At 43.8% G+C, this 15,068-nt stretch overlaps 1 protein-coding gene across 5 annotated transcripts in view; it reads left to right on the forward strand.

Moving 5' to 3' along the window:
• Window positions 1–15,068, forward strand: part of SFMBT2 (Scm like with four mbt domains 2) — a 1,092,424-nt gene that overhangs the window by 560,624 nt on the left and 516,732 nt on the right. For all 5 annotated transcript variants that reach the window (XM_078677113.1, XM_078677108.1, XM_078677111.1 and 2 more), the window contains one exon: window positions 11,877–12,123. In XM_078677113.1, the coding sequence (XP_078533239.1) occupies window positions 11,877–12,123 (247 nt within the window). The remainder of the gene's footprint in view (window positions 1–11,876; window positions 12,124–15,068) is intronic.

Consider the following 15,068-nt stretch of genomic DNA (forward strand, 5'->3'; position numbering starts at 1 on the left):
TCACCTTTCAAATCTGAACTTGGATTTTGACAATTCATCACATTATTTTACAGTATTTTTATTTTCGTTTTTGGGGTTTTACATTGAGTTTAACGGAGACTATTTACCAGGATATGAGACTGTTTACCAGATTTACCAGGATATAAGACTGTTTACCAGGATTACCACAAAAGAAGTATTTTAACACCATTTGGGTCTTCATCACACTTTTTACTATTAACTTTCATTTTAGGACTGCTCTTCATTTTATTTTAATTTTATCCTTTATTGTTCCTGACTACCATATCTCCCTCACTTTTTAATAATTTCTCTAGTATGGCTTCATCTACTTCAATGTCACAACCTCCTCCTTTTCTTTCAGAAAAAGGAGATCCAATATTACCTTGGAAACGATGGAGGAATCTTTTTGACTCTTACATTTTAGCTATTGGTGGAGAAAAATTTTCTGCAGTCAGAAAACAGGCTATTTTATTACATAATTTAGGCGTAGAAGGACGTAACATATATGATAGCATGGACTTGCTTACGATTGGAAATGGCGATGGTGAGCCTTGCGATGTATATGAAATGTCAATGATGATGTTACAAACATATTTTGGTCCTCGCATAAATATAGTTTTGGAATGACACAGATTTTTTAAAAGGACACAGGGTTCTACTGAACGGGTCAAAGGTTATGTAGCTTCTCTTAAAACATTAGCACGCACCTGTGAGTTTGAAGAATTGTCTGATTCATTAGTCAGAGATCAATTAGTGCGATGCACAAATAGTTCTAGGGTGCAGGAAAAACTTTTATCAAAAAATCCTACTCTTGATGAGGCCATTAAAATTGTTGAAGGAATGGAAAATACCTCATCTTGGGTAAAAGAGATTAAGAGAGGTCATGAAGAGAAGAGAGAATTAGAAAGTGAAATTCATGTTGTTAATGATGAGCACAGTTTCGAACAACGTGTGAGTGTGGGTAAAGTTGTTGCTAATGACAAATTTAAAAAGAATGACAAGGATATGGTCACGCGCAACCTTGTAAAGCCTCAAACAAATAGTGAGGATAAAGGGAGTAAAGATTCACTTAAACCTAAGTGTATGAGATGCGGGAGTTTCACACATTTTTCGAGTTATCGACAATGCTATGCAAAGGATGCTGTATGCATGAAATGTGGTATTAAGGGACATTACGCTCAAGTCTGTAAGTCAACACGGGCTCCAGAAAAAAAAAAAAATTCTGATGCAGTACGTGTTGTGGTGTCTACCATCAGGGAAGAAGATGGAATGATTGATGCCGACAAAATCTTTATGCCTGAATGTGACATCATGGTGAATAATTTCAAATTTGTTGTCTTAGCTGACTCAGGGTCTCCTTACACCATGATAGGCAACAAAGAATGGGATGAGATTGTAGGATTTGATGAAACTACTTTAATTCCACCTGATATAAATCAAGTTGGCTATGCCAAAGCTAAGATTAATGTTCTTGGTTATATAGAGGCTTGTATTAAATTTAAAGACAGAAGAACGTTCGGTAAAGTTTATGTGGCTATGAGGGGTGACAACTTGTTGGGTTGGAGACATCAACGAGATTTGGGAATCAGACTTAATCCATCTGCTGAGGATCCTAAAGACCAAGTCATGTTGATTAATGGTGATAGTAATGCCTGTACTGTTGACAATCAGAAGTGTGTATATTTCAAAAAATTTCCTGAGGTTTTTTCTGAAGAGTTGGGGTGTCTTAAGGGTTTTGAGCACAAAATTATTTTACAAAACAAGACCATACCTTGTGTTTACAAAGTAAGAAAAGTTCCAAACATGATGATGGATCCCTTGAGACAGGAGTTGGAGAGATTACTGAAGTTGGATGTGATTGAGGAGATAGAGGCATCGGAATGGTTGGCCCCCATTGTTTTGGCGCCTAAGGATGGGGGGGCCAAAATTAGGATGTGTGTGGATTTGAGGGGGTTGAATCAGTGGATTTGGGTTGACAGGCAACCGTTGCCCAATATTTCGGAGTCACTTAGCACTCTCAAGGATGCGACTATTTTTAGCGTTTTGGACTTATCGTCCGCATATCACCAGATTGTTTTGCACAAAGAGTCAAGGCATCTTACATCGTTTGTGACACCTTTGGGTGCGTATTGTTTTAAGAGAATGCCTTTCGGATTAGCATCGGCAGCTGCATGTTTTTAGAGGGTCATGAATAGGGTTTTAAACGGAATTGGGAATATCATGTTTTTTCAAGACGACATTCTAATTTATGGGAAGGGAGAGGTTGAGCATAGTAAGACATTGCTTGAAGTCTTGGAAAGATTGAAGGAGAAAGGATTGACTGTAAAAAAGGATAAGTGTCGGATAGGTGTAGAAACTGTTACGTACCTTGGTCATGTAATTTCTGGTACGGGAATACAACCAAAGCTAGAACTAGCTGATTGTGTCAGAAAAGCTCCGGTACCTAGCGATAAAGATCAAGTGAGGTCATTCCTTGGACTTGCGGAGTTTTACGCTAAGTTTGTTCAAGGGTTTGCTAGTTTGACTGAACCCATGAGGATGCTACTTAGGAAAGGTGTACATTTTGAGTGGTCAGAAGACTGCCAGAAAGCTTTTGAGAAGATCAAGGAAGAGATTGGAAAGATGCCTACCCTTGGGCATTTCGATGTAAATAAAAAAACTATTTTAACCACTGATGCCAGTCTCAAGGGTTTGGGCGCTGTACTTTCTCAAGTAGTAAATGGTGAACCAAGTACAGTTGCATTTGCTTCTTGGGCACTTAAACAAGCAGAGGCAAACTATTCTTGCATTGTAAGGGAAGCACTTAGTGTTTTTTGGGCAGTACAACACTTTAAATTTTACTTATGGGGTATTCCATTCTTGGTAAGAACCGACCATAGGTCCCTTGTTCAAATTTTTTCTTGCAGGCATAGTGAACACTTAACGCCAAGAATCAAACGTTGGAGTGAGGGATTACAAGAATACAATTTTGTTGTACAATATATACCTGGGTCGAATAACAAATCTGCTGACTGTTTGTCGCGATTACCACTGGAGGAAAGCAGTGATAATGACAAGGAAGAATGTGTATTTTGGGTTGCTGAAGACGCTTTGACACAAGATGAGTGGAGGAATGGTGTGATTAAAGATAGGATTCTATCTGAGCTCAAAACCTGGATAAATCAAGGTTGGCCGGATTATAAATCTTTGGATCAAGAGATGAAAACATATTGGTCTGTCAAAGATGAAATTTCCTTTGTGGGAGACAATTTACTGAGAGGTATGAGGGTTATTCCTCCAGTTGAGCTTAGAGACAAAATTATAAACACAGCTCATGAGAGTCACCTTGGAAGGAGTCTCACCAAGGCTAGAGTAAGGGAAAGATACTGGTGGCCAATTATGGACCGTATGATCGAGGATGTTGTCAAGGACTGTACTTTGTGTGCATTTAATGACAAATCTTATACGATCACTCACACACCATTGTCACCAGTAAAGATTCCTGAGGTTGTCTGGACAAAGTTGGGTTTAGACATCATGGGACCATTCGATCTGTTACCACCAAGAGAACGTTTTGTCATTTTATTGGTAGATTACACATCCAAATGGGTAATAACGAAGTGTACCTCTTCTGTGAATGCCAAATCTGTTATTGAGTTTCTAAAGGGAGTGTTTGCTTTTGAAGGTCTACCAAAATTTCTGATAACAGATAATGGCGTGCAGTTCGTATCTGGTGAGATGAATGATTTTCTTAAAAGTTGTGGTGTGATTCATCAAAAAACTGCATTATATTCTCCTCAGGCCAATGGCTTAGCGGAAAGAATGAACCGATTGGTCAAAACTTGTCTTCAACGTGCATTGGATACTAAAATATCTCTTAAAGAGATCTGAAGAGATACTTTATGGGCACATAGAACCACACCCAATGCTGTTACTTTGACATCCCCTTTTGAAGCCTTGAGAGGTAGGAAGGCGATTTCCAAGTTAAATCCTGTTTGGATGCCAATAATGGACAGAGGAATTTTATCAACTGATGAAAAAAAAAATAAGATCTTAAAATACCAGAGTCAATACAAAACGAGATACAATTCTAAAATGTGTGTGAAAGGGAAGAAGTGGAATATTGGAGACAAAGTTTTGGTAAAGAATCCCAGACACACGCTTAAGGGCAAGAGCACCTTCATGGGTCCCTTTATCATTGTCTCCATTAAAAAAAATTTCGTCAGAGTTAACAATGGTAGTGTTTGGAGCATGTCCAGATTGGTCAAATGTTTGAAAAATGGTCCTAACTCTTCAGATTCTCAAAACTGTTTTCACAGTGATGTTGATGATGCAGGACCAATTTCTCATGACCAAGATGCTAGAACTTCTTGTACTGATTTAACATCTACTGGTCCTAGTTCTAACCAACCTTCCAAAAGGCAACATCATTTGCCCCTAAAATATAAAGATTATCTTATGTCTTGAATTTCTATTTTTGGATTTCTGCAAAGTTATTTTCACTGTATCTAATTGACCGCTTCTTTCTTTTAATTGGTCTTTCCAATTTTTTTAGTTCTTGTTCTCCTGTTTCTTTTGATGTATTGGGAAGGGGATGTGTTATAATCTGATGTTAGTCCGCTTTAAGGAACCTTATGACGTCATATAGAATGTGAGCTTCAGGCAGGACAGTTCGTGTTAGCTTGGAAACTGACTGGCTGGACGTTGATGCTGTCTACAATAAAAGATACTTTAATCACAAGAAATGGAGTATCCTGCTTTTTAACACACGTCCTTTCATCTTTGTCAAGCTTCAGATCTGAATCATCGCATGGGGGTTTTGGTTGCTCTGTTGTGTGTATGGTCATTGTTAGACCTGGCATCATTGACATGGGTTTCCCCAGTATTTTTAGCCTTTTCCTCCTGTTATTTTGCTGTATGCTGGACTTCGTTTTGCTGGGATTCATGTTTTGGGCACTTTGCCACTGCTGTTCAGCACCAAAGTGCAAATGCGCCCTTTGTAAATTGCTGTTATGCAATGATGTTTCCATGATTGGTTTATTTGGTTTACTGTTAAGTCCCTAGTACAGTGCACTGTGTGTGTCTAAGGCCTGTAAACCAAATGCTTCTAGTAGACTTGCAGCACTGATTGTGCCACCTACGCAGGCAGCCTTGCAACAAGGTCTCAGGCCTGCCAATGCGGTGCCTGTGTGCTATCCAGTACTGCCATGTCGACCTGGCAAGTGCACCCACTGCAGCCCTAACCTTTCCATTTCTTACATGTGGGCAGGGTGCAGTGTATGTGAAAGGTAGGACATGTCCTGATGTGTGTGGCATGTCCTGATAGTGAAATACTGCCAATTTGGCTTTTCACTATTGTAACGCTATCTGTCCCATAGGATAGAAGGGGAGTTTGCCTATAACATCTTATGAGCATTGCTGCCCATGGGAACAAGATAGGAAACACAGTTTGATATCCCTGAATTCAGAATGTTAAGATGCATCTTTTAGTGAGGGTGTTTTTACATTCTGCATTTAAAAATACCACTTGTAGAAAGTGTTTTTCTTGCCTAATAATCCAGTGTGCCTCTGCTAGGTTGTGTATGGACTGTCTGGCTTTGGTCTGACATGGTCTGGGGATGTGCATTCTGTTCAAACAGTCACTTCGGGAGGTGAGGTGTGTCCAAGGTGAGTTAGGGCTGGGCTGAATAGACTTGGGCTGCATTCAGAGTAGGGTAAGAGATTTCGTTCCCATCTGAATGGGCCTGGTCTACCAAAGACAATGCTATTTCCACCTCCAGCCAGGAGGTTACACCAGAGAGGAGATGACAAAACTGTTTTTGGCTGGGCAAAGAGCTTCTCTGCCACAGAGAACAAAGGATTTTGTATTATAAAAAGAGGGGCCCAGACCCCATACTTTTAGATAACTTCTGGGAACCAAAGGGATCCTTTGCCAAGGAGAATAGCTGTAGAAACTGAGGAGGTATACAGCCCCTGTGCTGTTTGCTGTCTTGGGTTGGCATGCAGTGGCTACTTTATGCCAAGGATCGGGAAAAGGATTTTGCTGTTTCCCCTGCTTGAGGAAGATCTCTAAGGGCTTGAAGAAGAGCTTGCCTCTTGTTCTGTAGTCTAAGGGATACAAAGACTTCACCCCCAGTTCCCCTGAACGCCCTTAGTGCTGGGAGGTCTGACCTTCCAAGAGGTGTCTGTAGCTGGTCTGGGCCTCAGGAGATTGTTCTGGCTGTTGGGAGCTGGAGAAGCACCCCGCATCCGTACCTAATGATTTGAATATGCTGCTTGCCTCCTCTGAATGTAAATGTAAATGTAGTATACTTGTAAAGCGCACAGCTGCCCCAGCAACGGGGCGTCCCGGCGCTGTATAACTCTGGGGAACCCGTCCTGGCTTTCCCTGTGGGATGGTCCCTTGCTGGGAGTCCCCAAGGTGGAGCCAGGCATCCCCGGAATTGGTGGGGCCATTGTGGAGATTAGGCAAGCTAATGCCCAGAGTTGCCGAGTGGAACCCCTGATTAGAGTAAGCACCGAAGCGAGAATTATCGAGTCCGCTGACCAAGGTCCACGACCCTGCCGCGTCGGGAATTGAACCCTGGTCCCAGGCTGACTTCTGCTCTCAGGCCTGCCGCCTCTAACCAGTGAGCCACACTACTCCACATGGGCTGAATGGGCTGCCTGTTTTCAAGATGGCATCCTTGTGATGTTGTTGCCAGACTTAAATATGGTGCTAGACTGCCCCCCTCCTTGTTACTTAAGTAGGCATTTCTGCATGTCTTTAAAATGACCACCTATTCCTCTAAGATGGGCCGTCTGTCTTCAAGATGGTTGCCTCTTGATGGTGGTGTCTGACTTTAAGATGGCACTTGAGTGGTCCAAATTGTTGCTTGAGGAGTATTTCTTCTGTTTGCTTGTATTCATTTTGAACAAATGATTGTGCTAGGTCCATAAAATGTTTTGCACTCTTGTATTTTGTGAGTTTTTTCTACCCATCCTTCCCTCTTTGAGAATTGTAGTAGAGCAGCGTCTCTCGGAACTCCCCAGCACTCTGGAGGCGTCCGCAGGGGAGGGCAAGGGGGGGCACTTGCCCCCCCCTGGAACACCGGTCCATCACTATTGACAGCCCCCACAGTGGTGTTTGTCTGCAGGGCCGTCAATTTTAAAAGCGTGACAAAGCGCTTGCAGTGACGGTCCTGCTTGATGAGCGGGAAAACTGCTGCTGATGGGCAAGAGAGAAGGTCCGGGCCTGGCTGCTCCCACAGCTTGAAGCAGAGGCGCACCTAGAGACAAATTTCGGAGGAGGGGGGAGGGCACATTTTTTAAGCTAAGGAAGAGTGGAGCTGCAGGGGCCTAGGAAGGGGTGAAAACCATCAGTAGCAACCACTGTGATGATGCAAATTGTAAGCTTTATGACCACTACATCCTTTTGTATATAAGGGCCCTAGTTATTTAGATAAAGCAGGATGTGCAGTGAAAGGAATGACGTTACAAATGAGTAGTGCCTTTAATGCTCTGGAAATGCTAGGATCTCCAATCTACCTCTCTACCTCTCTCTCTCTACCTCTTTCTCTACCTCTCTCTCTCTACCTCTCTCTCTATTGCTCTACCTCTCTCTACCTCTCTACCTCTCTTACCTCTATACCTCTCTCTCTGTGTCGCTCTACCTCTCTCTACCTCTCTCTCTACCTCTTTCTCTACCTCTCTCTCTCTACCTCTCTCTCTACCTCTCTTACCTCTCTACCTCTCTCTCTACGTCTCTCTACCTCTCTCTACCTCTCTCTCTACGTGGCTCTACCTCCCTCTCTACTGTCCTCCTTACCTCTCTACCTCTACCTACCTCTCTACACCATTCTCTCTACACCTCTCTACCTCTCGCTACCTCTCTCTCTCTCTACCCCTCTCTCTCTACCTCTCTCTCTACCTCTCTCTCTCTACTCTCTCTCTCTACCTGTCTCTCTACCTCTCTCTCTCTCTACCTCTCTCTCTCTACATCTCCCTCTCTCTCTCTACCTCTCTCTCTCCTCTCTCCCACCGCTCTCTCTCTCCACCTCTCTCTCACACCTCTCTCTCCTACCTCTCTCTACTCTCTCTTCTCTCTACCACTCTCTCTCTCTCTACCTCTCTCTCTACCTCTCTCTCTCTACCTCTCTCTCTCTGCCTCTCTCTCTCTACCTCTCTCTCTACCTCTCTCTCTCTATCTCTCTACACCTCTCTAACCTCTAACTCTCTCTCTCTACCTCTCTCTCTACCTCTCTACCTCTCTTCTCCCTACCTCTTCTCCCTACCTCTCTCTCTACCTCTCGCCCCTACTCTCTCCCTCTCTACCCCCCTCTCTCTCTCTACCTCTCTCTACCTCTCTCACTTCCTCTACCTCTACCTCTCTCTCTACCTCTCTACCTCTACCTCTCTCTCTCCCTACCTCTACCTCTCTCTCTCTACCTCTCTCTCTCTAACTCTCTTTCTCTACCTCTCTCTCCACCTCTCTCTCTCCTCTCTCTATCTCTCTCTCTACCTCTCTCTCTCTACCGCTCTCTCTCTCTCTACCTCTCTCGCATCCTCTCTCCCTCTACCTCTCTACCTCTACCTCTCTCTCTACCTCTCTCTCTCTACCTATCTCTCTCCCTACTTCTACTTCTCTCTCTCTACCTCTCTCTCTACCTCTCTAACCCCTCTCTACCTCTCTCTCTATCTCTCTCTCTTCTCTCTTTCTACCTCTCTCTCTACCACTCTCTCTCTCTCTAACCCTCTCTTTCTCTCTACCTCTCTCTCTACCTCTCTCTCTCCCTACCTCTACCTCTACCTCTCTCTCTACCTATCTCTCACCTACCTCTCTACCCCTCTCTCTCTAACCCTCTCTACCCCTCTCTACCTCTCTCTCTACCTCTCTCTCTCCCTACCTCTACCTCTACTTCTCTCTCTACCTATCTCTCCACCTACCTCTCTACCCTCTCTCTCTACCCCTCTCTACCCCTCTCTACCTCTCTCACTACCTCTCTCTTCCTCTCTCTCTCTCTACCTCTCTCTCTACCTCTTTCTCTACCTCTTTACCTCTCTCTCCACCTCTCCCTCTACCACTCTCTCTCTCTACCTTTACCTCACTACCTCTACCTCTCTCCCTACCTCTACCTCTCTCTCTCTACCTCTCTCTCTACTCTCTACCCCTCTCTCTCTAACCCTCTCTACACTCTCTCTACTCTCTCTCTTCCTCTCTCTATACCTCTCTGTCTACCTCTCTCTCTTCCTCTCTCTCTACCTCTCTCTCTACCTCTTTCTCTACCTCTTTACATCTTTCTCCACCTCCACCCTCTCCCTCTACCACTCTCTCTCTACCTTTACCTCTCTACCTCTACCTCTCTCTACCTCCCTCTCTACCTCTCTCCCTCTACCTCTCTCTCCCTACCTCTACCTCTCTCTCTACCTCTCTTTCTCTACCTTTCCTACCTCTCTCTCTACCTCTCTATCTACCTCTTTCTCTCTATCTACCGCTCTCTCTACCTCTCTCTCCTCGCTCCCTCTCTCTCTCTACCTCTCTCTCTCACTCTACCTCTCTACCTCTACCTCTCTACCTCTACCTCTCTCTCTACCCTCTCTCTCTCTACCTCTCTCTCTTTCTACCTCTACCTCTCTCTCTACCTCTCTCTCTACCCCTCTTCTACTTCTCTCTCTACCTCTCTCTTTTCCTTCCTCTCTCTACCTCTCTCTTTTCCTCTCTCTCTTCCTCTCTCTCTCTATCTCTTTACCTCTCTCTACCTCTCTACCTCTCCCTCTACCACTCTCTCCTCTCTACCTCTACCTCTCTACCTCTATCTCTACCTCTCCTCTTCTACCTCTCTCTCTACCCCTCTCTCTCTCCTATAACCTCTCTCTCTACCTTTACACCTCTACCTCTCTCTACCTATCTCTCTCTCCCTACCTCTACCCCTCTCTACCTACCTCTACCTCTCTACCACTCTCTCTCTACCTCTCTCTCTCTCTCTACCCCTCTCTCTCTCTCCTACTCTCTCTACCTCTCTACACCTCGCTCTCTTCCTTCTCTACACCTGTCCACCTTTCAACCAGTTGAATTCCGGGAAGCCCAAACCATCAGTATTTCAAATCTGCGCATGAAACGTGGGTAAAATGAGCCTGTGTAGCTCAGAAAGGATGTTCTTTTACATAATTTGTATTTAATAGAATTGGGAAGCAGTAGAGCAGTCCCACAGTTGAGATAGGGATTAACATACACTGGTGACAACTTTTGAATTGGCTTTAAAACCATTCAAAGATGGCTGCAGCATCTACGTGGGACGTGGTGGACTAAGTCTCAGCCGGATCCCTATAGCACTGCTTGTCATTTAAAAAAAAAAAAAGCATTGACATAGCCAATAGGTCTCCCCTTTGGGACCTTATAAGTGTTTAGTTGTTCCAGTACAATATCCTTGGTGCAACAACATCAAGTGTTGCATGGCTAAACAGTTATAAGGTCCCAATGGCGAGACCTTTGGCTATGCCTTGCTTGTTTGTTTTTTCCTCTGTTTCATTGTGGTTGCCAGGTAATCTGCTGTGGAGCCTCACATGATTTTTCTCCCACCCCATGGGTTCCTTTTGTTATTTAAGCTCCTTGTCTTATTAGATTTTTATTTGTTTATTTAATACTTGTGCTCAATCATGCCGGAGGATGGTGATGAAGTAAAAATGTTGCCCCCCCTGGAAAATTTCTGCGGACGCCCATGCACTTGCTCTAACCCAGGTGTCTTATGACAGTTGGGTTAGAGAGGTTTAAAGTGCGCATGTGTGGCTGATCGTCGCAAGGTGGCTGGCCAAAAAGACATGCACACTTTAAACAGTGCATATACAGCCCACCCCCTCCGTGCTGATGTCACTCAGCAGGCCCCACCCCGACCATATGCTCTGTTTGGGATGGGGGATGAAAATTGAAATGGTAATGAATTACCATTTTATTTTTCATCTCTGGGGATTTGGGAGTAATTTAAGTGGGGTGATGCTCCTCCGCTCCAAAAGAGGCACTGCCTCTGTTGAAGATAAGTAATCAAGAACTCCTTGGTTGCCAGACAACTGTCATATGTTCACATTTCATGATGTTTAAGGAAATTCTAGGTTCATATTCTGATGGGCTGTGTATCTCCAGCCAAGCTTGCGTTGAGACATTCTTGCTAAAATGTGTCAGTAGTGTGCCTTTGTTAGTGCAGCCGACTAGGCATATCAGGCATTCTTTAAAGCCCTCAGCTATCAACCTGAAGCAAAAATTGGATTAAAGTGCCTCTAGCCTCTCTCCCTACGCATTCCACACTCCAGTCATGCATTGCTTTGCCTATATTGACGTGTCATAACTGCTACAGAGAGTACTATTCAGGCTGCATCAAATCAAAGTGTTTATTGACTGTTCCCACATTCACCAATGTGTGTGCTGCTTTGCATTTAGCATGACTCCCACAGCAGGCAAGCAGCTGATAGAGTAGGTTAATTGTGAAATTCATTACAGGTATTTTAAATCAATAAAAAACATATTTGTTCAATGTAACCTTAAGGGATTTTCAAAACAGGATTAAACATGTTTAACATGCTCAGAAAACATGCAATTAATAATTAAGCAGCTTTATGTCTAAGTAGTTTGAAGAGCTGCCTTTGTACCTCATTCACATAACAGCAATCATTATGCACAGGCTGTGTTCCTTCCCTGTTAGAGCAGATCAGAGGTTTGTATTGTTTTGCTTTTGTCCCTCTCCCCATTATTTTACTAATTTACTACTGCTACTCATGCTGCATTTAATCACCCTCTCACTTCATTGAAGGAGAGTCATTTGAGGTGGGATTTGTATATAATGTGCTGTGTAATGTAGCATTTCATTGGACTGAAGAACAAAATGAATTAAAGTGTAACCTGTGGAATCTGTATTTTGTCCAAACAGCCCCTGCGAGGGAAGAACTCTGTAGACCTCGTTACTGTCGGCTGCCTCATGGAGCTGCAGGATGCACGGAACCCCTTCCAGTACTGGCCCGTCAGTGTGACGGAGAACGTTGGGGGAAGGCTGCGCCTTCGATATGTGGGCCTGGAGGAGGCGGGCGCCTATGACCAGTGGCTCTTTTACCTGGATTGCAGACTTCGACCAGTCGGCTGGTGCGAGGAGAACAATTACAAGATGGAGCCCCCTTCAGGTAAAGAGAAGCCATTACCAGTCTCAGCAGAATGCATAAATATTCCTGAATATATTTATGGCTGGCCACTGATCGTTTAGCAGACATGTTTATTGGTACAAGTCAGGTAGGCACTCACTGCTGAGATCTTTGGCCAACCTGTGGGTCAGCAGACTAAATGCTCAGACCACACACTCAAGTAGATGCTTTGGTCCTCATGCGCAAAAGACTTCACTTTCACAAGGCCACTGCAGCTCCCTTTGCATATGCAAAGAATTAGTTCACAGTGCACAAAAGCGATTTGCAATTTGTATTATGAACAGCAAAGTGCACATTTCGGGGGAGATTTACTAACATTTTGCACCATGTTTGCGCCACAAAAGTGATGCGAAACGGCGCAAAATCTTTTTTCCAAATTAACTTTCTGGAAATAACATAAAAGCAATGTGAAGCAGTGCTTTGCGCTGTTTCTCATTTCTGTGTGCCATGGTGGCGTACCAAGAGTGGTGCATGGGTGTTCCCATGCAACCACCCAAGGTTTCTCACGCTAAAACCAATTTACTAAAACCAGTAGATTGGATTTAGCGTGAGAAAACTGCGCCCTTTTCAACTAGGTGCAAGGAAGGAGAAAGGCTTTCCCTTCTCCTTCCTTTTCTGACTTTGCATGCATGCTGCGTGTGCAGCACTTATGCAAAGTGGGAAAAGCCTTGCCTAGCATAGTATTTTGTATAAGAAAGTTACCTTTCCTGCATAAAATCTATGCTACATTCAAGCACTCACCCTATCCCAAAGCAGTGTGCCTGCCACGGCAGCCGAAATCAGCGCCGGCGCAAGGGAAAGGGGATATCATTGAAAATATGTCACTCTCCTGCACCCTCCCTGTCGTGCAGCTTCGCAGGGCGTTGCGTGAAGATTTTGTAAATCTCCTCCTTCTAATTCTTCTCAGTTGCGCTGAAAATGGAGCAGCAAAGGGGCATCCCATTTTATGATTGCACTAATGCTTGCTACCACTTTTGCAGCTGCAAAGCCTGGGCTGGTTAGCGCCTGCCAGAGGTTGGTGCTGCTAACCCTCGGTCAGTGTTCAAAAGATTACACTGTGGTTGTGCAGGCTGGGGGCATCTGGGGGAGCAGAGAGTGCGCCATTGGAACGCTGCCTGCTTTCCTCAATGTAAAGTTAACTGTGCGCCACGTTTTATGGCACTGTGCCCAATGCTTCTTCAAGGGTCAGAGGTCATAATGCAAGTACATTATGATTGTAAATGCTGAGACGGAGATCTGCTGTCCCATGTAGGCATCTGTTAGCATTTCCACCCTACCCACTGAGCATTAAAAATAGCCAATCTCAACTAAAGATATCCGCTCAAGTGTAGGTCGCGCCAGCACACTGATGAGGAAAGAGAGGCAGCAAGCTAGACAACACATGTTCAGAAAGGGAGGGTGGTCATGGGGCCCAACAGAGAGATGACAACACCTCTTGTACGCGAAATCTTCAAACTGCCACATCCATAATATAAAGGGGCCAATAAAGAAGGTCTCAGATACAAATCCCAAACGTTTTCTAATAGACCTAGTGGGCATGTGACACTGATGAAGACATGACAATAATGCATGCATTATTTAAAATGAAGCAACTCCTACCATAGTGTTTAAGTGTTTGGTGGATTTTAAACTAGAAGGTTCGGAATAAGCCCGGAAAGAAAGTATTGCCCCTGATTCGATGGGTAAGGAAGGGGTTGCAGTCCCCACTTTTAGACAAAAGAACTGAGGCCAACATGTAAAACTAACAGTAAAAAGCTATGAATACAAAATGTTGCCTTTATTTGTTTTGGTTTTTTTTGTGGTATAATTATTTAACATTGCAATTCTGACTTTCAAGCAATTCATCGTGTTTTTGACCATACAGATTCAAATCTAAATTCCTGGTGTCAGGGAGCCACCTAAATACTAAATTTAGGTGTGTTAAGGGGAGTGTAAGGTGGTAGCCAGTGGGCTATCTATCCCTGGGGTGACTACACCCCCTACAGAACCTTGACCCAGAGTTCCTAGTTTCATCAAAAACAAGTTAGGGAAGCCCTTGTTTAACTATCCATTTTAGGCTGTCTACCTTAGGGGCGTGCTTAGCCTGCAAGTTTGACACGCCTCCTGACTAGCTAATTTTCTCACCTGCTTTGGTGCCATATGGCCCCCAGGGCAGTAGGTACAGCACAATGGCAATAATTTAGGAGAAGATGTACGGATTTAAAAAAAATGCACATATGGAGCCCAGTAGGTAAAATGCATTGTGATTTATGTTGAGCTAAAAAAGTCCAAACAAAGGGGGTTCAAAGAACTGTTCAGTGTCCCAAGAGAAAGGTGAAACCTAAAGTGACAAGTAGTGACATATATGAAGGTTTAAATAAAAAATACAGAAAAGCAAGAAGCGAACAAATGTAATCAATTTGCAGTAAACATTCACAGTCTCCTGTAAGAATGACTGAGGCTATGTATAATAGTTCGCTTTGCAGTTGTGTCGACGACGTTTCGACCTCTTATTAGACATGAGGTCTCATCAGAACCTGTGAATAGACATTAAGTGCCACGTACTCGCTGATACTTTGCAGTATTCATTACAGCTTCTCATTCTTACAGGGTGCACGGCTGGGCCCTATGTAAGTACTACCTTCCTCATCACACTTCCTTGGGGTGTATGCACTACCTTCTGACAATACATCCATTTTAACCCAGATGTCACACTATTCATAGGTCCAGATGAGACCTCATATCTCTTAAGAGGTTGAATCATCGTCGCGACAACTGCAAAGTGAACTATTAAACACAGCCTCCATTATTGTTACAGGAGACTGTGAATGTTTCCTGCAAATTGATGAAGTTTGGTCGCTTTTTGCTTTTCTGGATTTTTTTTTTAAACCTTCATATATGTCACTACTTGTCAACGTAGTTTACAGGATTCACCTTTCCTTAGGGAC

Source organism: Lissotriton helveticus, chromosome 1_1, assembly GCF_964261635.1.
Source record: "Lissotriton helveticus chromosome 1_1, aLisHel1.1, whole genome shotgun sequence".
Classification (NCBI taxonomy): domain Eukaryota; kingdom Metazoa; phylum Chordata; class Amphibia; order Caudata; family Salamandridae; genus Lissotriton; species Lissotriton helveticus.